Source organism: Asterias rubens, chromosome 8 (genome assembly GCF_902459465.1).
Source record: "Asterias rubens chromosome 8, eAstRub1.3, whole genome shotgun sequence".
Classification (NCBI taxonomy): Eukaryota; Metazoa; Echinodermata; class Asteroidea; order Forcipulatida; family Asteriidae; genus Asterias; species Asterias rubens.
The window spans coordinates 12,474,218-12,502,186 of record NC_047069.1 but is presented as its reverse complement, the minus strand read 5'-3'; the positions used below and the strand labels follow the sequence as shown (position 1 = coordinate 12,502,186).

The 27,969-nt window shown below is 37.7% G+C and overlaps 2 protein-coding genes and 1 pseudogene across 2 annotated transcripts; all 3 read left to right on the top strand.

Annotated features, from left to right (window-relative positions):
* Nucleotides 1-7,240: 7,240 nt before the first annotated feature.
* On the top strand, nt 7,241-10,006 carry LOC117293597. The gene is made up of 3 exons (XM_033775955.1): nt 7,241-7,446; nt 8,592-8,796; nt 9,810-10,006. The coding sequence occupies exons 1-3, from the start codon at nt 7,264-7,266 to the stop codon at nt 10,004-10,006; spliced, it is 585 nt and encodes a 194-aa protein (XP_033631846.1). The 5' UTR covers nt 7,241-7,263.
* Nucleotides 10,007-10,328: 322 nt separating this feature from the next.
* Nucleotides 10,329-12,656, top strand: LOC117293596 (annotated as a pseudogene).
* Nucleotides 12,657-13,450: 794 nt separating this feature from the next.
* LOC117293595 (cell surface glycoprotein 1-like) lies at nt 13,451-26,370 on the top strand. The gene is made up of 4 exons (XM_033775954.1): nt 13,451-13,863; nt 15,050-15,595; nt 24,746-24,793; nt 25,679-26,370. The coding sequence occupies exons 1-4, from the start codon at nt 13,451-13,453 to the stop codon at nt 26,199-26,201; spliced, it is 1,530 nt and encodes a 509-aa protein (XP_033631845.1). The 3' UTR covers nt 26,202-26,370.
* Nucleotides 26,371-27,969: the final 1,599 nt, after the last annotated feature.

Genomic DNA, 27,969 nt, shown 5'->3' with positions numbered 1-27,969 from the left:
ACGGGGTGTAAAACCTCAAAATCGGCAAAGTCAATGGAGGTCAACACGATTATTGACCATTTTCCGGTGGGTTGCCTCACTGAATTGAACGGCACAGTCATTCCTTTTGTCCCACAGATTCAAATTGCACTTCTGAATAAACTACATAAAATTTCCTTTCCACTCATATAAGAATCATTCTGATTGGACATGGGGGAAAAGGGGCTTTTTTTGCTTCCAATCATACAACGTCTCTCTTCTAAGACATGACCCGATTACAATATGCAAAGTGCTTCTATAGTCTGGCTCCGTGTATTCTCTTATAAACCCGCGTATAATGTAGGTTGAATGGGGAACTAGATCAGACCACGCATTCATTTCGCAGAAACTGAAGCTCGCTGGATCGGTGTTAGTTTTTTCCCTTCATGGTTCGTTTTTTACTGATTAAATGGCTCCAAACTTAATTGCTCAGTATAGATATAGATGATATATTATAAGGTTTCTGTTATTTTCATAACTATCACTGGATATCGGCAAAATGAGTCTTGTTTGTCGTCCATGCTAGTCGGGCCGTATCATTTTTTCTTCGAGGGGCGACTGTGAGTGTTGTTGTGATTGTTCCCCATCTCCATGTGCAACACGTGGAGAGGTAAGAATTTGTTTGTTTCTTAAATAAAATAAAAAAGTTTCTGCTTAGCATGTCATTACTTTTAGGTAGTAGATTACAAACATGACATGATGGGTCTTCCCTCTTAGTTTTACAAATTTTAATTGCTTATTTATTATATTATAAAATATCAATTTTGACAAGCCAACCCAATCATTCATTCAATCATCAAGAAAACAACTATTGTTTACTCATCAGCCATCAGTAATAAATAATATTAAATTATTTGTTTCTGATGCATGATTATACTTTTGTAAGGGTCTAAATTAACATGGTAGGCAGATGTAAATGCACAGTGAAAAACAATTTTACAAAGATACAAAACAGTTTCGTTAACGACTAAATGTATTGTATTGTTAGTTGAAGTTTGTGCAATTATAGTTGTTTTTTTTTTTTTTTAAATAGCTGATTTGACATTAAACTTAATTTTGACCTCAACATTTCGGAAATCATCAGTGCACATTCCTGTCGGCGTGAGTTAGCAATACACACGACATGCATTTTTGTCTTTAACCATCAAGAGTACAAATGCTGATTGATGAACTGTATAAGTAACAATTATTTTTTGTATTTGTAATTTTCATGACAGGCTTTTTTGATGGCTGATGAGGCAAACCACCTACTAAGAATGAGTCAACGCAAACGAAAGCAACACGACTATCGGAAACTCAACAGCGGACCAGCAGCGCCAACAGAAAAGTTAGTGTCCAAAACGTGGTCTACAACCAAACTTTATGAACTTGAAGTCATCGACTCGAAGTTTGTAGACAACAAACTTTTGGTCAAAGTCCACTATACGGATGATGAGTGGAGCGCCCCATGTTACGACTCATGGCGGGATGCCACAGATGTAATTAACATTCCTGATTGCTATTTACAATTCACCGATGAACTGAAAACACAGTTTTTTGAACAATTAAAAACTGCCATCAAAGAAAGCCTTCACAGACAACGCAAAATAGACAGTAAGGTTGACATAGAACTTCCTATTCCCAAGACCCTGTTCGAGGAACTGTCCTGCCTTCGAACTGAAAACACCTGCAGATTTCAATGGCTTGCTAGGAGAAGGCTGGGATTGGAGAATTTTCAACTGCATTCTGGATGACGGAGAGGAAGCCTCTTGAGCAGTATACACCGCCAGGCACTCTGCAACTCATCCATAGGGGATTTTGTTTTCATTTGCGATTCGCTCGTGGAATAGGAAATAAGTTCGATTTTCAGCAGTTTTCTGATTCTTGATTTGTATTTTGTTGTTATTTGCATTGCTTTAATGCTGTTGTTATCAGATTCTTGATTTGTATTTTGTTTAATGATAGGTGCATTGTTTTAATTATTGTAGTTGATATGTTATATTCATAACATGTATTGTAACTGAACATATAGCAGGTAATTTCCACATCTGAAACTGATTGCTGCAGTTGCAATTTTAATAGAGTTTGTGTTCCAATGGCCTTGCACGTAACGCATGGTTCTTATACATAATTGCCCCCCCCCCCCAAGTAAAGAAAGTAAAGATTAAATTAGGCTGCCAATCAAGAACAGGGTTAGTTATCCTTGTTGTGTTATTATCCAGGATTTGCATTTCAATCTCTGTTAAGCTTAAATAGGTTTTCTTTGCTATGTGATGTGTAGCACATTCATTTTAAATTTGTGGTAGGGACCTACACTTTTTTTATCTTATATTAAGATCAAATGCATTTGTTTAGTAAATTGCATCGGACTAAATTGGGAGCAGTAATCAAGAACTGGGTTATCCTTGCTGTGTTATTATCCAGAATTCGGCTTCAATCTCTGAGCATCTTAACCAAGTTTTCTTTGCTGTTGGAAGTGTACGTAGCACAATGTTGGCAAGGCTGCATATTGATACTGCAACTCCATGGATGAAAAACTGCAACAGCACTTTCAATCCTGTGACAACTGGCACAGATGACTCAGCTATACTGCAACAAGTATCATCAAGCAGATACTCTTCACAGTAAGATTTGGTCATGGTAGGATTTGATGTGCAGTGATTTGTGGCGTTCTGCCGGTAGCTGAACATAGTGTCTCAGCTTAAAGGACCGTTCAATGTCTGTGACAATTGGTTTGGATGACTCTGCTTTTACTGCAACAAGTATCAATGAGGTCTTCTTCACAGTAAGATTTGGTCATCGTAGGATTTATTGTGCAGTGATTTGTAGTGTTCTGGCTGAGCTGAATATAGTGAGTGTCATCATAACTCTTAGTCTTTCCAACTGCACACTCCAGCCAAAGTGTTTTACACACTCATGCAGTGATTTTGTGGTGTTCTGTCAGTAGCTGATGGTTGTAACTTGACATAGTGACATGTCCTGTGACAATTGTTACAGATGACTCAGCTATACTGCAACAAGTATCAAGCAGATACTCTTCACAGTAAGATTTGGTCATTGTAGGATTTGATGTGCAGTGATTTGTGGTGTCCTGCTGGTAGCTGATAGATGCTCGAGGACCCTTCAATGTCTAACTCTTAGTCTTTCCTGTGACAATTGGTTTGGATGACTCAGCTAATACTGCAACAAGTATCAAGTAGATACTCTTCACAGTAAGATTTGGTCATGGTAGGATTTGATGTGCAGTGATTTGTGGCGTTCTGGCGGTATCTGAACATAGTGTCTCAGCTTGGCGGATCGTTCAATGTCTAACTCTTAGTCTTTCTTGTGACAATTGTTACAGATGACTCAGCTATACTGCAACAAGTATCAAGCAGATACTCTTCACAGTAAGATTTGGTCATCCTAGGATTTGATAAGCAGTGATTTGTTGTGTTCTAGCAGTAGCTCATCATGGAGGACCAGAGGCATTCAGGTAACTTAATCTGCAATCTCATTTGAGATATTAGAGCTTGTAAAAAGCAGTTTGTTCAGTCCATTATGTTGCAGCCAAATCCATCAAACACTCTCATTTGATAATTCAGTAAGAGCAACTCACGTCACTGTAAGGCAGAATGTCATTTCCACTTTTGTACTTTTCTAATGTTCACTCAAGATTTTCAAAGTTTTCTTTCCGGTATTAACAGCAAGGATAACCTTTGTTACTTTTACTTGTTCATCTTTGCATCTCAAAACTTTGCTGAGAAAGATGTTCATAATTTTCTACCTAGTTATTAACAGAAAGAATAACCTTTGCTCCTTCTCGTTCATCTTTAGGCATTTCCAATGTTCACTCAGAACTTTCAAAAAGTTTTCTTCCTAGTTCTGATTGCAAGGATAACATTTGTTTCTTTGTTGTTGCACTCACATTTAAAAAATCTTAAATCTACTTCATTTTTTCTTCCCATTTTCAAACGATTGAAAAAAGTAAGAGAATTATTTGGATTACCCTGGGTCCTCATTATAATCTTACAATCTCACAGCAAATTGAAGTTTTTAAAGTGGTTCATTCTTATGCCAAAAATAGTGCAAAAACGGGCCGTATAAACAAATTCAGTGTTTACCTGCTCCACATCACTCTATTTCATTGTTATTTTCTTTTCTTCTAATTGTTCAAGTCTTTTCTTTTTGTTTCATCTGTGCATCGCCTATCATGCACTGTAATGTACTACCTGTCATACAGATACACAAAAACACTTTTTGATTTGTTTTCAGCCAGTGTATGTCTAGCAAGGACTTAACATAATTTTAATACTTCCCAATCGACCAAACAAAGTTTCATTTACCCCCCTCTCCTGCCACTCTCTCTGTGTATTGGTGGTGTATGCCACCAGAGAGATGAGAGTTGGCATTATGAGAGATGGCATCATTGCATGATTTGAATCATGTATAAGGGAATGGGATTGCTTTATGCACTGGACATTGTTTAGTATACACAAACAGTTTTGAATAAAACTGCAAATTGAAATCTTTCAGTCTCTGCTTAACAGTCAAACAACCACTCTAGTGCACGCAATTCCTTTCGCAAACATCATGGCCATCCAACCTGAAATATACCAACAGTTTTGCCAAGTACGATTCTACTTTTTTCATAACATTTTATATTCCATTGCACTTTTTTTCTTCAGGATTGAAGATGTTATTATAAATATTGCGGAGTGTAACTGCACCTGATCATTAATTTGTATTTTACTTGAGATTTTCTTGAGGACAAAACCATGGATTACCATGAAACCATTACAAGACAGGTCAACTTAATAGAGAGCACTTGAGCTCTGAGTCAATAGAAGGCAAGGCTAGGTCATAAACTCAATGCTCTTGCAAAGAATCTCGAGGAGTTAGATGAAAATATTGTTATGGGAACTATAAGAAAGACAGGATGTTGGTCATTGTGTACTAACAACTGTATAGTAGTTGGGAAAAAAAAGTAAAATAGAAAAAAGAAGGATGTGCCCTTAAAGTATATTTTGAGCATAAGATTGAGGAGATATATAGGAACGAAAGTGCCATGCAGAACAAATAGTGTCCACTGCCTTTTATGATAGGTCACAATAATATATGGGTTCAGAGTGATGTGTGTGGTGGTGAGGATGATAATAGTGGATGGTTCCATAAAGATTGTGTAGAAATGAAGGGTGTAGATTTTACAAATGAAAGATATGAATGTCCGGTTTGTAAAGGCGAAGTTCAGAATGTTGCAGACATTGCGCAGCAACAGGAATCAATTGTAACCAGACATAAAGAAATGGTAATAGACCTACAATAATAATAATATAGATAGTACGAAAGCTGAGTTAGACAAGATATACAAGGAGGTCGTGGCATAAATGGGTCCAGGGGATAAGAAACTTGGAGACATTATAGAAAACAAGTTGAAAGTCAAGAAGCAAGCTTATCACCCGCATTGCTTCGTAGGAAATCATTGTAAGACTATCCTGGATCCACAACAATTTTAGCCATCACTTGTATCAACAACGAGCAAGCATTGAATGGGGTCAAGTGGCATTCACCAAAAGAAGTCTGGATGACCAACATATTTGCGCTGAAGTATTCTAGGAGCAACCTAGAGGCCAATTTGGGCACAGACTAACAACAATTCGTTCGAGAATCATACATGTACATTAGCAGCACACAACCACTGGTTGAGTAGGATTGAGGTTTGGAGAGTTTTTGGGGATGCCTGCAACCTGCCCTATATCCATGACCTTCTTCATATAGCTCCATCCGCACTACATGTAATGATGAAGGACGACAAGATTCAATTCCCCACAAGCAACAAACAAATTTATGCCGATATTGCCAAGCAAATGACAGCCATGGAATACTCGTGCACAACGAGCCAAGTGGGGGGGGGGGGGGGTCCGTTCTTATGTAATTAGAAAAGACTCTAGAGTGATTTTAAGTGGTCTTGTATATGTAATGAAATATTGTAAGAACAATTGCGCTTATTCAAATTTAAAAAATATTTTTATTTGTATATTTATTTTTCTTAGCAACAAATTATGCGAGAAAGGCCCGAGCAAAAAAAAAAAGGTTGGTGCATATTGGGTTGTGTTTACGTGCATTTACTGTCTGGTATATTTATTTGAATTTATTTTAATGATTTGTATAAATAGGGTGACCTTGAAGTCGGGGACTTAGTAGCAATCTATCTTGAGCAGAAGAAAGGGAGACCGTTCATTGCTATCGTTCGGAGGATGGACACACCTATAGAAGTCCAGTGGATGGAGGGAAGCTACAATAGTGCTTGGCGGTTATCTGTTTCTGATACCAACGAACCCTACTTAGACTATTATCACCTCGAACATATGGTTCTTCTTCGTTTTAATCTTGACAATATGAGAAGATTGCATAAAGAAACAATAAAATTACTAAAGGAGGCATATCATGAAACAGATGCATTCATGCACTTTTAGACTTCAATATTTCAATATAGTGTACATGAAAGCTGAATTCAAAGAATTTTAATTTGTGGCCAAGAAAACTCGGAAAATGTACATTCTTCTCACATGTTTATCTTAAACTACTTTAGGTCATTAATTATCATGGCCGAACAGTTAATCTGACTGGGGTAGTCAGCAGCCCTACTGGTTTGTACATGATCCAATTGTAGTCCACTGTTCGAAAAAGCTATTGCATGGAGACAACATAATTTAGTTGTCATAAGAAAAATATGTCGCGCACAACGAGCCAAGTGGGGGGGGGGGGTCCGTTCTTATGTAATTAGAAAAGACTCTAGAGTGATTTTAAGTGGTCTTGTATATGTAATGAAATATTGTAAGAACAGTTGCGCTTATTTAAATTTAAAAAATATTTTTATTTGTATATTTATTTTTCTTAGCAACAAATTATTTGTTTTCACAGATTGTGACTGTATATGCGGACTCGCAATGGAGATCTAAGGTGTAGAGAGCCATGTGAAGCTGGAAGGTCGAGGCTACCGAATGGCAGTCAACTGTACGCCAGGTGCAGTGGTGAAAGACGTCCATAAAGCAAGTTGGATTGTTTTTCATTTGTTTAATTATGCAAATAAAGGGGTTTACATTTTCTTCTTTGTATTTGTTAGTAAAGAACAATAGATTTACAAACTTTTACTCTTTATAAAAAATGGCAATAGTTTTTCAATCATAAATTTTTCCACTAGCAAGTTTGAGGTTCTGATTATAAGGTTTGTAAAAATAACAAAAGTGTTGAATGCTTTTTATGGACTTATTGTTGTATGACGTGATGCTGATAATCAATTTGGTTTTGCAGGAACTCAAATCCAACACAACGAAGCCTGAATCATCAGTTGTTGTCATTTCGGTTGGAACAAACAATGTGAGTAACTCAAACTGCACCATCGAGAGTACAAGGCAAGATGTTTGCGAGTTAGTTGACTCACCAAGGGAAAAGTTCATCAATAGCAAAGTAAGCAAATCAATAACAGTAGTTTAGTTTTAAACATTCACTATTCATCTTGTGTGTTGAATTTCCTCTGTTAATAAAAAACCTACACACAAACTGAAATGTCTAATTACCTTTCTTCACACACAACCAACCGAAGACGGTCATACATATTCCTAAGATCCTTTGAAACCCCAAAAGGGGTTTGTTATTTACATTTTGTTTTCCCCCCCATTCAAGTTTACACTTCGGCTTGGGCAAATTTTTCTTTATGGTTATGAGCTGCAAACCTTTCACCTAAAATATCTCAATAATTTGATGGCGATTTTTGCCGTCCGTTTTGGACCCAAATGTGACGATGGCCAAGTCAACCTCAAAATGTGAAGGTGACAACACGTACGATAAAGTAAAATGACGGGGATCGTACCAGAAGGAATGGGCAGCCGAATACAAGTGGCTGTGTCAGCCAAGGGCCTGATGTTCTGCAAGACATATAGATCAAGTGCAGTTACCAGCGTTGGCAAATAAAACTAGGAAATGTTTTCTTAAAGGGCACAGATAACTTTAAGACTGATTCTGTAAAGGCCCATGCCACAAGTGAAAACCACCAACTTGCAGTGGACAGACAGACAAAAGGCAAAAGAAAGGGCCCAAGGAACAAGTTCAGCCAAAGTTATCCATGAACGTCGCCGCCATGAATCGTTTTTTAATTCATTAATTGCCACAGAGGTGGCAAAGAAGTCGTCCTGAACAAGGAGACGTAGGGGGCGCTACTTGCAACTTTTCTGAAAGTTTAATTAATACTTCATTTGAATGGATTTGATTGACATAATGAACACAAAATGTCAGCAGAATGCATATTTGGATTTCCCTACACTTCTTTACAGAAGTTATGTGGCCCAACTTTTAACACCAACTATCTCTGTTCTCGTTAGCCTCACTGTTTTGTTGGGTTCGGCCCACACAGACTTTGAGGATCATGATTCCTTGAGTTTGACTAAATGCATTGGCTGCCTTCCCCTTGCTTTAAACTATTTCTGTGACGTCACTCTATCGTCAACCTTTGATGAATCATATGAACATCATGTTCCTCAAACTTGCCACTTTAAGTCTTTCTTTCATTGGCATTCAACAATTTATTCTAATGGTTATCCATTTTCAAATGACAGATGCCCACTGGCCTCATCACCAGAGACATGTTGTTGAGGTCTAACACAAAAGACCCTCAAAAACTTACCAACGACCTAATGACCTGTCTCTGGGACGAGGAACATCTTGCCACCCACTCTCTGACTGGCAGCAAATCAGGAACAGATGACAACCCAGCCAAAACAAAGGAGTCGCTTGATGGCAAGTCGATTGAGGCCATAGTTAGTAAGTAGATAGGTTGCAATTTTGATGTTTGACAGACAATCCAAATGACTAGTCAATCTGCCACCAGGTTTTTCTTGTCAGAAGTTAAAGAGAGTGGGCCATGATATAAAGTCTATTTTTAAAACATGTTTTTAATTCCTTAATACACCTATCTACCATGAAAACGCAGAGTCAGAATTGTTGATTGCTTGCTACAAAGGTAGATTTTACGATTCTTCTTACATCAGCCTCAAAGCAAAATAAAAACAATGGCGGGCTGTGGCTAAAACGTTTCAACAGAAATTCTAAACAATTGAACGTCTGAGTATATACATGTACTCCTCCCAATGACTGCATGTCATACTCAATGTTAAGGAATTTCCATATTTTGTCGAAATTTTGGGTGTGTGGCTCAAAAGAAATAACTAAAAATCAGAAATCAGTTAAATACAAAAAATTATAAATGAACAAAACATTTTGGGCAATCTTGTCCCATAATTTCTGCCCTTGATTACTTTTTTCATCAACATTTTATGAGAGGGCAGAACCTCATAATATCAAACTAAAAACTATTGTACAAATTAGTATATGTGCTTGCCAGTTTCATCTCTGATTAAACAACAAAGTTGCGCGTTGAATCCAGGAACAGCTATTGAAAACTTCTGGTTAGAGACCTTTGATCTAAAGTGTCGGCATCATGCACCAGAATCCAATCTTCAACATGGATAATGAAACATCCGCACAGGTGCTAGCTTTGATTGTGCAAATTTTATTGTGCATAAACACTCCTTATTTTGAGGAGTTTTGTTGCACCTGTATGACAGCATTATGGACAGTCTTTGAGGTTGAGAATAATTCAAAGTTGAAACCTGAAGTGTATGAGGGCATGTGGATGAACTATCACAAACTGAAAACGCAGTTGACTACTGAATGGGACATTTTCTTGAGCTTGTCAGACATACATAGTACGGGGAAACATGTTTTAATAGTATTTCAGAAATTACTACTGGATGTTTTCTTACTTTTACTTAAAGCTCGTAATGCCACTGAAGTCAAGGATATAACAAGTAATGAAGAAAAAATGGATAAAGAGGAAGAGAGAGTATTAAGATATGTTGCTGGGTATGTACCGTATGCGTTGTTAAAAAAGTTCAGAAAACAGAAAAATCCTGTCGCCAAACTGTATTGTAGATTTCTTGAATCATGGCAGGTCATAGACCAGCGGGCGTAGCCCATTATCGTGCAGTTTCGCGACGCATATCAAAGATGAGCATTTTTATTATCTTGAATTGGGAAGAAAAATATAGAAATCAACGTATCATAAATCCACAATCGATCTTTTAGCCAGTTTGCTTGTAATGGGCACATTTAACTGCCATTTTTTCGAAGCAAAGTGCGAGACTGAGAAAAGTATGACCTCATCAATGACCAATCAACGTTAGCTTTACAAGACCGCGCGGCAGCAGTTGCAGTAGGTAAACCAATAGCTATAGCTGTTACGTTCATCACGAGGTCATGACCTCTGCACATAACGACACACAACAAAATACATCATGGCTGCCCTTCTGGGCCCGGCTGCGGAAAAAATGTCGCAAAAACAATGTATTATACATTTATCCAGCGTCGATACAAAAGTGTTACCTTTCTCGGAAAAGAGTTGGAGAAAGTTCCGTGTATGTGCCAGAAGATGGAGCTAGACATTAGTGACACAGTCGAGCGTGACTTGGTCATCAAAGCAGCCACACGTCTTGAGCTCGAGCTCAGGGATAGCGACGTCGACACTAGTGACGAAGATGAAACACTTTCACGGGATCTCTCTCGTCAGGTAATGTCCAACAATACCCTTTTTTAACTTAACTTTTAAAACATAGGAACCTACATAGTCATTATAGTTTTATTTTTAGTCTTGAATAATTTTCTTGGCTTCCTAAATAAATCATAAGTCATGTACGTGGCGATTTGTTTACATTTATTACAAGCTTTCCAATCTATATATTTTTAATTTTTTTTCCCAGAGAAAATTTGGTGTGTATACATTGTAAAATGAATCATAAAATAAAAAACAGATGGCACTGACTCCTTCTTGCCATGCATACAAAAATAGATCCTTGTGATATTTTTCAGATGAGAATTTTCACAGGAAGTTTTTAAAATTTATTTAGGCCTATGAATCACAACAATTATTTCGTGGTGACTGTTAACAACATTTGTCAGTTTTGTCTTGGTCATGTCATCAGCAACTACTCTACTGTGACCTGTGGTATGGTAGCCATCTATAAAACATCTTTCAATATTTTAATATATTCTTTTCAAAATTGTGAAAAATGTTGTTTTCAATTGGTACTGGCCTGTCATTTTCATCTGACAAAAATAAACATGTTGTAAATACTTTTACGTAAGTTGAACTTTTTAGTTCTATTTGTTACTTTTCTTGTTTGTGTATAACTTATCCTGAGACTTCGTTTGAACTCAGGATTTTTTGTTAGACCCCCTATGTTTTTTATTTTATTTGAAGCCTACGGAATTATAATTATTGAAATGGAATAGAAGGCATCCTGTAAAATTATTTCATCTGGTAAACGCTTCAGACATGAAATTTCTGAGGGTTCAGTCTCCGTTCATGAAAGATGCAGCCAGAGCCGCTGTCACCTGGCTTAATGTGGTTTGATACAACATTTTTTTGTGATAGTAATCCAATATCATGATCGACCAATAGTGTGGCTTAACTAAAAATGCCCAATATAACTAAGTGAATGCTGATTTTTATAAAAGTTCTTGACTGCATGTATGCAAGACAACTCGGATACTTAGCCGATACTCATAAACAAAGCTTTAGTTTTTTCAATTGCTATGGTTTTATTTGATTTACAGATGTATGGTTACCACTCAGAGTGCTACAAGCGTTTTTGTGACATTACCCAGATTTCAAGGGCTGAGAAAAGGAATGAGAAGAAACGGAAGCATCAAGGTAGGCATACATGTACATTGAATAATTCAATCCAGATTTAAATGTGCAGTATGTTATGTTGCTTATTTTAAATTTGCATTGGGAATAGACATGCCTGTAACTTCTTTTCACAGAATCAAGTACTGAGTACACAGTGCTCACATAAATTTCCTTTTCTTGCATGTGTAGTTTTGTTTTTTTTACCTCAATTTCTGATCACGGTAAGTACTGAGTATACAGTGCTCACATAAATTTCCTTTTCATGCTGAAAGACGTTAAGAATTGTGTCACTGATTGTGATTTGTAAGTAAATTATATTGTCGTGAAAAGTTGTGAGTTTTACAAAAAATTTGGTTCACCAAGCAGGTAGTCGTGGCTAGTAGTCTTGACAGCACGATTATCAAGTAGCTGAAAAACTATTGAAAAGTTGAAAAACTAACTCAGAATCGATTAAACAATCAACTGTCACAACTTCGGCAAAATAATAGTTTGAACAAATTTTAAAACAACTAGTGTTTTACATTGTTGTTTTTTTCTTCTTTTTAATTTACAGATATAACCTCTTCAGAATGGGAACATTAGATGAGACGGCGATGCCACCGAACAAAGACGCACTTTCAAAGCATATTCAGCGTGCAAACTATCAAGCTGCAATCTACAAGCGTGCCTGTGAACAGTTCCCGGAAGTACCATCTACCCACGACAGAGGTTGGAAAGTTGAGGATGGTGACATCAGTGTCCATTGGATGGACCTACCCCCAGCCCCTGACAGTGTTTTAGAGTTTGTACATTGTTCATGCAAAAAAAGCAAATGTAGTCAAGGCAAGTGTAGTTGCTTGGACAAAGGGCTTCCTTGCACAGTTTATGCAGTGCACTAACTGTGAAAATGTCAAAAAAACTACGACTAATGACAGTGATGAGTCCGATAGTGAAGATGAAGAATAATAGGCAAATTAGAATTCAAGTGGATATATAGCATCTTCTGTGTGTATAGAGTATGTATTGGAAACATATACACAGATTAAAGGCACTGGACACCCTTGGAAAATGTCATAGACTATTATTCTCACTTGGTGTATCCCAACATGCATAAAACAAAAAACAAATATTTGGACAGAAATTGGTCATCAAATTTGCAAGAGAATAATGAACACAAATACCATTGACAGCTCTCCATTTATGTTATCGAGTAAATTGTTATGCAAATAGTTGTTTTGAGTTATTACTAAAAGTGTCCAGTGCTTTTAGGAACCTAAAACATAAAATAAGTAATATGAATAAAAACATTCAGCATTAATTCATGAAGACTTACAGCCGCATTTTTGGGAATTGATTTGAGAATATGTCGCAAATAGATGTGCAAGTTTATGTAGATTTGTCTAGCTTGCAAGTTACAAGTTAATTTATCATCTATTTTCAAAAACTTGTCTGGGTTTTCACAACCGCTCCTTTTTACCCTCCTTCTTGGGATAAGTCTACCAAAGTATTCTATAATTCATTTTTTGATCGGGCAAAATCGGCCACTGAACAGCAAATTTAGCTTTTAAAACGATATACCTAACAATATTTTATTGCAGGTCGTCGTGTTCGTGACCATCGTTGCGTCGTTGAAGAGACGGTTCATAAACACGTTCCGATTCCTCCAAACTGAATATACCATACTTGGGATATTTTACTCTCTGAATTCACAATGCTAAGACGGACGAATTTGTTTTAGTCGTTTCTGTTATGCCGGAACCTGCCGATCCACCTATCCCCGCCGATCCACCTATCCCCGCCGATCCACCTATCCCGGAACCCGCCGAACAACCTATCCCTGAACCCGCCGATCAACCAATCCCGGAACCCGCCGAACAACCTATCCCTGAACCCGCCGATCAACCTATCCCTGAACTTGCCGATCAACCCATTCCCCCCGAACCAACCATCCCCGCACCCGCCAATGAAAACATCCTCCCACCTTTAGGCCTACCTGTGCAAGCACCAATCGCCCAACCTCGAGGACCAGCCGTAGTGACTGGCGGCAACGTTGTCGTTCCATTCCGCCATGAAGAATTTAACCTGGACCAAATATACGATCCAGTTTTAATCAACGCCCATCAATTTGATTCCCTCCGTCAGAAGTGGACCAAAGCATCATCGTTTGTGCGGGGTTTGATGCCTTTTTTCTTCTCCGCAAACATTATGAAAAAGTCAAATTTTGACGGTACCACTGTTTTAAGTAAGGAAGGACAAATTACTAAAGACAGATTAGATAGACGATTATTGATGTCAATGTTAGATGTAGTAGAGCGGGAATTTCCAGGAGAGGTAAAGGGGAAATCATTTGTCAAAATTTGTTCCGTTGTAAATGACAAGTGTCAACATAGTCGTTAATTAAACCAACTATCACAAACTACTAGAGGACGTGAACAAGCAATTGTAAACTATTTTTTATAAACACACAAAATTGTTTACTTTTCAAAACAAGTAAGGATGTCTGATCGTAAGGAGCCGATTGTTTAAAATGTTTAATAAACAGTGATGAAAAAGTGTCAATCTGTTTGTAAGAACTAAAGAACTAGTTTATTAGTTGTAATACACAGACCATAGTGATGTATTTATTTACAGTTCATGAGTAACAGAACATGTTTTGGTTAACTACATGTATTTAAGTGTTGGAGGTTTAGCATTTTGAAAATAAAACAACCAAACAAACATAAGCATGCAATTTGACTCATCCTGGCTCGTTTTTCTTCATTGAAAATGCTGTAAACCTTAACATCTTGTAAATTTTAATTTTTTTGCGGGGGGGGAAATACAAAACTTTATATTTTTTGTGAAATATCAGTTTCTGTATAATTTCTCAGTGGGCAAGTCTTGGCCTCCTTCAGGTACTCAATGTTTCTAAAGAAACCAATGGACCGCAAACTCCACTAGTCTATTGTTGAACAGTATCAATTACGGATTAACCGAGCCTCTGCCAAACCGCAGCGCGGCCAGCGGCGATATCCAAGAAGTAAACTTGGCTCTCTGTGGCCCCAAGAGTTATGTTCATTGACCTGTAGATAATGAGCTCATTATGGCCCGACTTCCTTTTGCCTCGTAATACCCCGGGGGAAAATGAAGATTTACCCCGAGTTACCGATTCGCCCCTTAATGATACTATAGGCCTTAATATTTTGCTGTACTATATTTTTCTTGTGAATTTTATTTTAATTTTTATTTCACATGTAGCCTGCCGGCTGCGACAAGCAAATTTTTAATGTAGTGAATTATGTTGAATACTTGAATATGTTGAACATGTATTTTTTTCTCTTTACCAATGACATACAATTAAACACACAGGATTGTCCAGCTTGTTGAGGCTCAGGGCTCTTCACTGTTGCCACTTCAGACGGTATACTTTAGGCTTTCCCGCCAGCGCACCAGCGCCACCCTCCCAACAGTAGCGCTTCAACATAAATCAGGCCAGGAGTTCTTCAGCACGGACGATTTAAAGATACAAGAATGCAGCCGCCCTATCATACCCTTTGCCAGCTTGTCTGGGTGTTGCACCCCTGTACAGGACGAACTCCCCGACGAGCCACCTTCTCAGATAGCAATTCCATCAACGAAGATATTGACACCCCCTCCGACACCGTGTGCTACAGAGGAGACCTCACCCGTTGCCCCCGCCCAAGTGCTTATCCGACAACCGCACTCAAACAGTATACCACTCCGCCACAGGAGGATGGACTCCAAGTGCTTATCTGACAACCGCACTCAAACAGTATACCACTCCGCCACAGGAGGATGGACCCCAAGTGCTTATCAGACAACCGCACTCAAACAGTATACCACTCCGCCACAGGAGGATGGACCCCTGCCATCCAAACGACTAACTCCTCCATTGTACCCGTCGGAACAATTAATTCGAGAAATAAAGGAATTGCTGCTGCCGCAAACGAACGAATCAACAAACTTGAACAACAACTTAAGACAAAAATAGTCGACATTGCCCACTAGCAATCCCGCCATTTTTCTGCAAAAATCAGCCTGGTGTCGAAGGAACAAGGCGACACAGTGAACCAGAAAACAGGAGAAGTGAAACAATATATATTTGATGTCGCTCAAGTACTCCAGCAAAAGCCGTCGTCTTAATTGAACAGTTTGTTAATACTATTTTGTTTTCATGTCAAAGCCCATAGAGACTTCTCTGTGATTGTGATTTTAATGTGCTGTACAAGAATGGTTTAATAGTGTTGTGTTTATGTAATTGCAACTTTGTAATGCTTTAATGCAAAACCATTTCTTTTAACTCTGTACACTGCTCCATGGTACATTGAACCGAATTTGGCCTTTGCGCCACCTGTTAAAATGTTAATGTAGTTGTAGTGAACATTTTCACCTTTGAAGGTATCAATTCGGGTAAAAGGCTTAACTTAAAGTGCAAAAAGTGCAACCTCATATACAAATATGACATGTATGGCTGTCACAAATCATTTTGGCGTCAATACATTGATCGACAACTGTTCCTTTCTGGCAGAACAGCAAAAGCTAAAGGGTCATAGTGGGAATTTGTCAGACAAGGTGTCTGCATTGATCAAAGAAGAAAGTGCGCGCATACCTCCAATGACATCTGCCTTCCTAGAGAAAACAATGGAGGACTCCAATGACTAAATTACGGATGCTCTCCCTAGTGGTTCAGCATCCAGGCTCCTGTGGGAACAGCAGAAAGTTGCCTTAAAGAAGGGGAAACAGATGCGATGGCACCCCGCCATTATCAGATAGTGTATTGCGCTGCAATCCAAGTCTGCATCAGCCTGCAACATTCTCCGTGAGTCCAATTTCCTGAGATTGCCCCGCCCCCACACTTCATCCCTACAGCCACTTTGCAGATCCAGCCTCAGGGTTTAGTGCTACAATGTTGGAGCATGTTGTAGCTGATTTTAAGTTATATAGTTCACCCCACAAGCGAGAAGCATCTTTGTTGTTCGACGAAATGAAGATAAAGTCAGGTTTGGTGTTTTCCGTCCGCTCGTAGGAAATTGAATTTTAAAAAGACATTATTTTTTGTAAATTGCCTACATTAGTCGGACACTCTCGATAAAAGTGGCATTTAACTGTTTGTGCAGGAACCATCGGTACCAGTGGTTCGTGCAGACGGTATTTTGTGCACGTGCTAATGGTATGGTGGTTCGTGCACAAACCTGTGTGGCCAATGAAAGCATGCACAGTCACCAACAGTGCAGCTTCATGGAACGCCAAAGAGGCATTTAATCTTTAATCTATTTTCCACTGGCAGTGATGCTGTTCCAGCTGTAGGCTTCCAGCCTCAACCGTCTATATCCTTCGCCGCGATGATAGCAAATATCCACGCGGGAAAACCTGTGGCAACAAACTTGAACTCCCAGTCATCAACAAAACATACTCAGACTCAGGAAAATATGGAATTTGGCATCCTCAATAATTCAGGTTTTGGAATGGCGTAAAGATTACTTTTTCTTTTGTAAACCACACACCATTGGAGATACACATTCCCTCTCGCTACTTCGACGACAAAATTAAGTTCAAATTTTTGCGTGCTTGTTATTTTATGCACATGTTGAGATACAACAAGTGAGACGACTGATTTTGACCATTGCCAAAAGGTGTCCAATGCCTTTAACAACATTTTTTACTGTGTGTTGTTAAACTATATTCTGAAAGGATATTCTGATGTTTAGTTTAGATGATTTGGTTTTTTATTAGTTATAGTTGTTTCTAAAATCCATGGCAAGTTTTACAAAGTTTCCTAGAAGTGAGAAACAAGTATGCAAGTTGGTTAAGATTTATAAAGTTGTTTAGCTTTGATTTCTCTGTACACTACTAAAGCCATATGCTTGTATGTAGGTAAATTGCCACTGTAGTTGGGTATACAGAAATTAGGTAAGCTAGAACAAAGGGCTTGCTTGTGTGTTTGTAGGCATGTGCCTAGCATGCAGAAATCACATGCAAGAGTTGGGAGATACCACTGTGGGTGGAGGTAGAAACTTGGGTTAAGTCCTACAGTGGAGAGTGTGTTGTTTATTGCAACAAGAGTCTTATCTATAATTAGCTGGGCACTGGAGTGTGTTCTTACAGTGGTTGTGGCCATGAGATTATAAAGTTATGGTTCTCCTTTAGTGTAATTAGAGCATTGTAGTTGGCCATGAGTTTTAAAGTTATGTTGCTCCAATAGTTTATCAGTATTGGCTATACTATTTTGGTGCTTTGTTATCGGTTAACTTATATTGTTATTATTTTGTGTTTATTGTGTTAAATAAACCACTTTCATATATGTTGGCAAAGTGTTAAGACCATACTCAATCCAGTTCCATTCTTTTGTCTTTGCCCAATACAGAACTTAACGTTACTGCTGAGAGTAACAACACGGTATTCGTTCAGCATTTTGTTTCATCATTTCGTTATACTGCAATGGTAAAATGAAGTCTAAAAAAAAAAAGCAATCCTTGATATTTTTGAAGTAAAGACAAATGCAAGTATTCGAGTACAACTTGACATTGAGAAAGTGCGCGAAATATATCCGTCATTAACATCATGTAAGATAGGAAGATATCTGAAGTCAATATTTGGAGACAAAATCAGACTAGGAAAGCCAGGGAACATCAAAGCGAACCCACGGCCAGTATGGTTGTACTACGGAATACAGCTTGCCGATTCAAATAGACGCCCACATGATTTTGGAAATTCCAGCGGCTTTGACTCGAAAAGTTCAAAACAAGACAAAGTGGACGAACCAATCAAGGAACCTGAAGCAGCACCTCCAGAGTTGAGCCGCCTCAAAAGAAGATAATCTAGAGCTGAAGGGGACAATTCAGCAACTACTCAAGGAAAGAGAAATGAACCGGCGGATGATAATGACTCTTAATAACGAAAGTTCGACAAATAGATTTCCTAAATGTATGTACATGGAAGCTAGCGATCTTCCCGACGGTAGACTGGTAGGTAAGGGGACATTTGGCTCATGCAAACTGTCAACCTACAAAGGGATATCGGTTGCCGTAAAAAGTTTTTTAAATCCAGAGCAGCTGAGCGTTGGAGAGCTCCGTAGAACTGCTGAAAAGGAAGCAAACACTATACTGATGTTGGAAGCTTGCCCCTATCTTCCCCTTTTGATCGGCATAAGTCTCCAAAAACAGCCTTTTGCGTTAATTACCCAGTACTGGGGGAGTATAACCATTTGGCAACCAGTTAGAGAGAAGAGATTAATCGGTTGTATCCCCTGGGTTAACATTATCAAGCAGGTAGTGGAGGGTCTATCTGCAATTCACAAAAGTCGTGTGGTACACAATGACCTAAAGGGTAAGTCAGTATTCTTAAAGCAATTTGTTTATAGCGACACCCTCCCCCCTTTGCTTTTGTTTTAAAGATTGATTGTTAGCATAATTTATTTATTTAAAGCATTCGGTCAGCTACACCGCTGCCTCAATGGGATCCTGTGTTGAAAACCACTGTCTAAATGGGACCTTGTGCTGAAAACTTAATTGCACTCCAAGTGAAACAAAAGAAACTGCGGTTTTTGCAAGATGACACAAAACAAAAATGTGTTTTCTAAAGTTACAAAATGTTGACCCCAAAACAAAAGATGTCCACACTGTGTACACCGATCTGTTGTGAATTTAGCGGCAGGCGCACAGGTTAAAAACAATAGGCCTATTCAAACAGTATAGACCAATCTTTCTGCAATTTGAATAACTGTGTTATTACACATAGTTTCATCTGTTAAAACTTTATTATTTGTTTAAATGGATCTTTTTCTTTCTTTGGTTACGACAGATGACAATGTCGTCCTTCGTAGGGAATTGAACTACCGCCCCCTGATTATAGACTTTGGAAAGTCTCAGGTTGTGGGCTTGACAAAGCGACATCCTAAGCTGAGTGTGAAAGACCACCTTATCATGGAGGAAGAAAATAGAAGGAGTCACATCACCCAGCCTCTTATCTCATAACCAATTAGCACCTCCACTGTGTAGGGCCACTGATTTTCCGCGATCGCGGAAAACGGACGGAATTCGCGGAATCCGCCCTTTGAAACGGAAAACGGGATTTCAGAAAATTTGATTTTTTTTTTTTTTTTTTTTTTTTTCTTGACGCCAAAACTATTGAAATTGCATTCTTTATTAAGATTCTTTTTGTTAAACTAAAAAGGCATCAGAAATCAGACCATTAAAAAGTACGAGATCGTAACCGTGGATCATTCTGTTCTACTTCACACCATCCTCAATGTTTACACACATGATGTACACACGTTGTTAACATGGTTAAGCGAAGGGCATTATTCGCGGCACGTTTTAAACATTTTTTGTTCACCCAAATTGCATTTTCTCCCTCTCTTTTACCAACAATAATACACAAACTAGCTTACCTATGATCTATAAGAACACATACAATGTTTTTTCATCTCGGAAAGGTCTAAAATAAAACCGTAAACTGTCAACATTCTGTCGCCAAAGCGAAAACAAAATGGCTGACATTTTGTTTGTGGATGGAGAATGGTCACGTCCATAGACTTGTTCCCAAGTCTTTGATCATGCTGAAACAGCGCCCTCTTGTGGATACACTCCTGTCATTAGCCTACAAAGTGGCTGATGCAGAGAATCAACTGCAGTTTTAGACTTGGAATCAAGTCTATCACATCATGTGCATTGATACTGCAGTCACAGTGCAACCTTTTTAGAACAGCACTCAGCAGTATACAAAATAATCCACAATTATAAACAAAAGTATTTTTTTGAAATTTGTCAGTTCAAATGAACATTTTACGAAGTCAACAGTGCAACTTATCTCAAATTGATTTTTATAAGTGTGTCTCTGGGTATTAAACAACCTTTTATCTAATTAAAAAAACATGAAACGGAATTTTTTGTGCCTGAAACGGAATTCATGTTTTTGCCAAACGGAATTTGCACTTTTCTGAAACGGAAAATCAGTGGCCCTAACTGTGCTTCCCTGTTTTACGACCGAGATAATCCCCTTGTGTACAATGTCTTTTGCTGCTTAGCCTGATCACAGCCACGATACATAACTGGAGGAAAGAACTGTGAAACGAACGGAGGAAAACACAAACAACTGCGCACTACTACTTCATGTGAGTATACAAACCGAATTGACCCATTTATTTATTTATTTATTTTTTTTTTTTTCGGGGGGGGGGGGGGGGATGTGAAAACCCAAAGGTGTCACAGTTTGGGCACAATATGCATGCGCTTTATGTCGCATCAAGTTGTGCCAAGGCCTCAAAGAGGGGCAACTGTAGAGGTAAAGCAGGAGAGAATGTCCCTCTAGATGACACCCCCCTTCCAAAAAAGGAAGAAATAAATCTTAATTGTACATGGTTATTGCCACGGGATCAAAGTTTGAACAGATTTTTTATTTAATTTTTGTATGTGCTTTTATTTATTTATTTTTTGGGGGAGCCTAATGGTCTTAGAATGCTTATAAAATAGGGTGGATGCCTTGTAAAACCACAGAAGGCATACTGTAAATAGGTTGAACTTTGAACACCATAACATTGTCCTCCATGAGAAAAAATTGAATTGCAAACGACAAACATCCCAAAAGTAGTATCCGCAAAACAAATCTGATTCTCTCTAATGATCAATATTTATTCCAACTTCTTTGCTACATATGTACAGGAATAAACCACAAAGCAGAGCTCTTAATAAAACCTACATCAGTTTAGAGAGCAACACACAGCAAGTTGGGAAAGGTATGATTATTTTTAATTTCATCACAATGTAAAAAGCCTTAATAAGTTCATGGAGTCAATTTCGTTTATCTCTTGAAACTTATGAAAAGAGACAGGAATTCCACCCTACAAATTGTAGGCCCTCTGCATCAATCCATGGAAACAACATATCAAAATAGAAGACAAAATAACACGCGTGTTACCATTTTGATTACATTCTTTTGGCATCTTTTATTACAGGAACAAGGCACCACAACATCATCGCCATCGAAATCACCCATGTCCACCAGTCACCCCCCCCCCCCCCGAAGCCAGAACGAGTCAATCCAAAGTAAGAGACTTAAGAGCATTGTATTATAGGAGAGACTGTGCTACTTTGTTTAACAGATGATCTGTGCTATTTTGGGGTGATAATCCTGAAGAAAAAATTTTGCAATCCAATTGGACTAACTATTTATTTATAGTTTCTTCTGATTTCTCCACACCATGCAAAGCTTCAAATAATACTTATCATGTGCAAGCTTCCGGGGCATCAACAAACTTTAACAAACGAATTGTTTAGGGTAAAACAGTAACCTATTGTATGTATGAAAAGCGCTATACAAAGACTGTTTATTAATTATCTAAGTACAAACGCATTTCTTAAAATTTATCTTTCACTTTGCATTTTTCAGAGGAGAGCAACAGACAGCAAGGTGGGAAAGGTATGATTATTTTTAATTTCATCACAATATAAAGAGCCTTAATAAGTTCATGGAGTAAATTTCGTTTATCTCTTGAAACTTATGAAAAGAGACAGGAATTCCACCCTACAAATTGTAGGCCCTCTGCATCGGTCCATGGAAACAACATTTAAAAATAGAAGACAAAATAACACGCATGTTACCATTTTTATTACATCTTTGATTACAGGAACAAGGCACCAAGACAATGAAATCACCCATGTCCACCAGTCACCCCCCCCCCCCCCCCCGAAGCCAGAACGAGTCAATCCAAAGTAAGAGACTTAAGAGCACTGTATTATAGGAGAGACTGTGCTACTTTGTTTAACAGATGATCTGTGCTATTTTGGGGTGATAATCCTGAAGAACAAGTTTTTGATCAAATGATGTTTGTTCGTTTTAAACACAAAACACAATGTCCACAGATTTACAATAGACTTACACAGCTTGAAGTTAATAATAGTAGAAAGCGTCCCTGAAAATATTATTTACTGAGAAATGCTTTTCAAAGACCAAATCCCCCAATCCAAGGCAACATGTGCCTTTAAAGCCATTGGACACTTGAAATATTATTCAATGAAATGCTTTACTTTTTGAGAAAACATACAAACATTACTATCACTTCTCAATATTAAGAATAACAGATTTATTTTAAACACATGTCAAGAAACTGCGAACGTGCGGAAACAAGGGTGGGTTTTTCAATTATTTTCTATCGCTCCGATGACCGATTGAGCTTAAATTCTCATGTTTGTTATTTTAAATGCGGAGTGGGGGCCTTTGGACAATACTGTTGACCGAAGTTGTGCGATTGCTTTAAACAGCCGTTAATAACCGGCAGGGTTGTGGCTGTGCGAGAAAGGCCCGAGCAAAAAAAAAGGTTGGTGCATATTGGGTTGAATTTACGTGCATTTATTGTCTGGTATATTTATTTGTATTTATTTTTATGATTTGTATAAATAGGCTGAACTTCAAGTCGGGGACTTGGTAGCTATATATCTCCAGCAGAAGAAAGGGCGACCCTTCATTGCCATGGTTAAGAGGACGTCAACACCTATAGAAGTCCAGTGGATGGAGGGAAGCTATAATAGCGCATGGCAGTTATCTGTTTCTGACACAAACGAACCTTACTTAGATTATTATCATCTTCAACATATGGTCCTCCTTCAGTTTAATCTTGACAATAGAAATAGATTGCATAAAGAAACCATAAAATTACTTAAAGATTCATATCATGAAACAGATGTAACCATGCACTTTTAGACAAGGGTGTTTTTTGTTTCATAGTTTTTTCGCAAACATTTTTTTCATATTTATCTCGCAACTTTGATGACCGATTGAGCTCAAATTTTCACATGTTTGTAATTTTATGCATATATATGTTGAGATACTTGTTTTGGTAGAACTGTCGAAGAGTTGTATATATAATAACCAAAATCATTTTATACAATTTTTGCAGGGCCCCATCAAATTTTGCTCCAGGCACAAAATATTAAACATCAATGACTTGAAATGTGGGCCGTTTTCAAATTTTCAATTGTCATAGCAATGTATTCCAAATATAGGCCTGTACTTCATGTAGCCTACAGGTTGTATTTACTTTTGTATTTCTATTTATTTCGATTTGTAGCATTTTATTATAAAATTATTATTTAATCTGTTATTTGTGTGGTAAGATCAGATTAAATCATTATTTTACAGTAAAAGTGTTTCAATTGTCAGATTAAATGTTGTATACCACACATTGAGATCAGTTGAAGTTGGCCTAATGTACACAGGTTTGCAACCAAAAATGGGCAAAATACAAATTTCAATTAAGTATCCACAAATAATTTTGATCCGGATATACAATTTGTGGAAGATAACAGTTGTGGGACACTGTTGTCAAGGTCAATGTTCACTAAGAAGGTGTCCACCCGATAGACGTCCGAAGGTCTGTTAGTCCGAAGGTTCAGTAGTCCCAAAAGGCTCGATGTCAGAAGGTTCCATAGTCCGAATTGACAATTAAGGTCTGATAGTCTGAACCGACAATCGAACCTTATGCTCAATTTGGACTATGGAACCTTCGGACTAACGAATCTTCGGACCAGCGAACCTTCGCACTATCTAGCTGTATATTCCACCGAGAAGGTGCACTGTTATTTGGCCATTTCTGTGGTTCATTTCTGTGTAATGCAAAAAATCAAGCCTTTCTGGTTATAATTCGTTTCAAGTGAAAGGGGAGGCCTTAATAATTTAATTAATTGTTTCCCAAATATAGTGTCAAAAAATAATTGTTGTCTAAGCTAGATGAACAATAAATAAGCGGCATGCAAAAAGGTGTTGTGTTGCTATTCAATACCAGTTCTGGTAATGTTTGATTTATTTTTTCACAGATATTAATTTTTAATTTCTAAAAAACTACAGCACCACAGCAAGTAATACTTTATTGGAAGCTTCTATAATAATTATCTGCAAACCGAAAAAGGTTTAGGTAAATCTGTGGCCAATGTGTATTGTGCTACAATAAGTATCCAGACCTTTTAAAGCTCAACCTCAAGAGTCTTTAAAAACCAATAGTAAGTTACTAAGGAAGCAATTCTTACATGCATTTTCATTATTTTGTTTAAGCTCCCCTATTGCTGATGAGGCAACTGATCACAACGAGCAGGAGAAAAGGTAATTTAGATTTAGAATGATCTTCTTCACCTTATTTTTGGTCAACAGATTAGTTTACTACCAATATCATCTAATATTTGTTTGTTCTGAATGCTTCATTAGTTGCCCTCCTGTCATAATCGTTTTTGTGATTCGCTAATAAATCAGTGTGTAATATTTCTTGATGATAATGTAAAAATCAAAGAAAAAGAGTTTCTGGAGACAATAATGGAATTTGGTTAGTTTACCAACAAAAAACTGGAGCTCATATGGGTTATCATTGTATTGATCAGTTGAAATAGCAGTCTGTTTTATTTGAGCAGCCCAAACACACATCACACATTAAAACCCCAAACCTGCTAAAAAATATCAAGTTTGGAAAAAAAAAAAATTATTAAAAGGGAGACTGGAAAAAACCAAGATGGAAATACTGTAACCGAAATAAGTATTTTTTAACTGTTCTGGCCTACTATAAGAATAGGTGTTATTTTCTTCCAGATTTGTTAGTGTCTTTATTATAAGATGTTCCGACCTACCGTCAAACAGGTTTTGTTTTCGTCTAGATTTTTATTAGCTGTTCCGACCTACCATCAAGATTTTTCACCCGGAAGTGGGACCATATCTTAAGAAGTACTCGATTTTTAGACTGTAGTTATAGACTAATTTTGAAAACACGTGACCTCAAGTTGACCTCCACTTCCGGATCTACCCGAAGTGGGACAAAATCGATTTTTTCGGTAAGAGACTCCTTTGGAATTGGAGATAGCCTTTGTATTATTAGTTTTTATACAAGGGCTACTCAATAGAAATAAATCCCATTCAATAATTCATCTTGTAATTTTTTAGTTAAGGGAGAAACATGTCAGGTGGGCGTTTTTACCCTATAGTTTCTCCTTTGTTCTCCAGTGCCAGGAAAGATGGGGATGACGATCATGTAGATAAGGAAGAGGAAGATGTTGATGATGATGTGGACGACAAAGATCAACGTGACGAGGACTATGAAGATGATGCAGACGACAGGGATCGACGTGACGAGGACTATGAAGATGATGCAGACATCAGGGATCGACGTGACAAGGACTATGAAGATGATGCAGACAGGGACGATGAAGATGATGCAGACGACGAGGACTTTGAAGATGATGGAGACGACAGGGATCGACGTGACAAGGACTATGAAGATGATGCAGGCGAGGACTATGAAGATGATGCCGACAAGGACTATGAAGATGATGCAGACGAGGACGATGAAGATGATGCAGACGAGGACTATGAAGATGATGCAGACGAGGACGATGAAGATGATGCAGATGACAAGGATGATGCAGACGACGAGGACTTTGAAGATGATGGAGACAACGAGGATCGACGTGAGGATAGAGATGAAGAAGATGATGATGGATCCAAAAAAAGTGTAAATATTACATAATCATTTTGAACTTTTATTTATTTTGTATTTTATTTGGTGGTGACATAAGTGAAACTCAGCAGCCTGGAAAATCCGTGAATCACCTCGCCTTCCTTTTTACTGTACATTAAAGACTTCTCCTTGGTCTAAAATTTGTCTTTTCATTTGATGAGAACTCTAGCTAAAAACATTAATTGGTACCCAAACTGGAACTAAGATTGGAGCCTCTCTTGAAGGATTTGGTTGATGACACACAACCCATCATAAATGGGTTGAAGATAATGATAATTAAAATATTAATTGCTGAGGTGATTTACTTATTCAATTCAATTCAATTAAAAAAGAATTAATCATCCCTTACAGGCAATTACAACAGTAGACCAACTCCATATAAAAATATTTAGAGAATATACAAACATACAATAATATGAAAATAATAACGATTACTTGACAAAATGGTACAAATGGTTAAATCCACCGTAAATGTACAAGATAATACATATAAAAACATTATTAATTGAAAGATGAATAAAACCATGTCACGATAATAACTGGTATGCGTAAATGCATGCTTAAAATGCTTGAAGACAGTGGACACTATTGGTAAATGTCAAAGACCAGTCTTCTCACTTGGTGTGACTCAACATATGTATTAAATAACAAACCTGTGAAAATTTGAGCTCAATTGGTCGTCAAAGTTGCGAGATAATAATGAAAGTAAAAAACACCCATATGACACAAAGTTGTTTGCTTTCAGATGCCTGATTTCGAGACCTCAAGTTCTGAACTTGAGGTCTCGAAATCAAATTCGTGGAAAATAACTTCTTTCTCAAAACTATCAACCTCTCCCCAATACTCGTTACCAAATGAGGTTTTATGCCAATAATTATTTTGAGTAATTACCGATAGTGTCCACTGCCTTTAAATAATAAAGTCTCACTGAGACAACCTTTTTTCTGTGATTTGTTATGCTCATTTCTTAAAAAAGGAGTTAAAACTCAATTTGAAGATACTACGAATTCTAGCAATGATGAGATCTCAAGCTTTTTCATGCTCTTTTTCTGAGAAAAATAGATTAGCGTCTGTTCATTCATTTGTCTTTTTATTGTTTTTTTTTTCTTTCATGTTCAGCCAAGAAAAACGCGCAAATGTCCCCTCTGCAGGGTGTGGACAGTGTATATGAGCCAGCATTTGCAGAGGAGGCATAAAGTTACAGACAAATCTCTGCGAAAGCAGCACCTCAAACAGTCCTTGCTAAAGTAAGTCAGTCTTACATTTTGTCATTAATAATTGAAATGTTTTATGAGTGTAAGGAGTATGTTACTTTTACTTATGGTGGAAACTGTAAGAATAGTATATACATCCAAAGGCAACTCAAAGCACTTAATCATACAGTATTTTCTTCAAGGTATGTACGAACTGTGTTTGAACAATGAGATCTACTCCTTAAACATAGCACCATGTGATGTTTTACAGTGTCCTGTGGTGCTGCTGCCAACTCAGGCAGGAACACGAGGGCAAACACCTTCTCTTTTTGATAAGCGCACTTGGTTCTTTTTCGTGCATTACACAAAACACAGGACCAATTGGCCGTCAAATGATGAAGCAATGGTTAAGTGTCTTGCTTAAAGGCAGTGGACACTATTGGTAATTTCTCATCATGATTATTAGTGTAAAACCTTTCTTGGTAATGAGTAATGGGGAGAGGTTGATAGTATAAAACATTGTGAGAAACGGCTCCCTCTGAAGTGACATAGTTTTTGAGAAAGAATTAATTTTCCGCAAATTT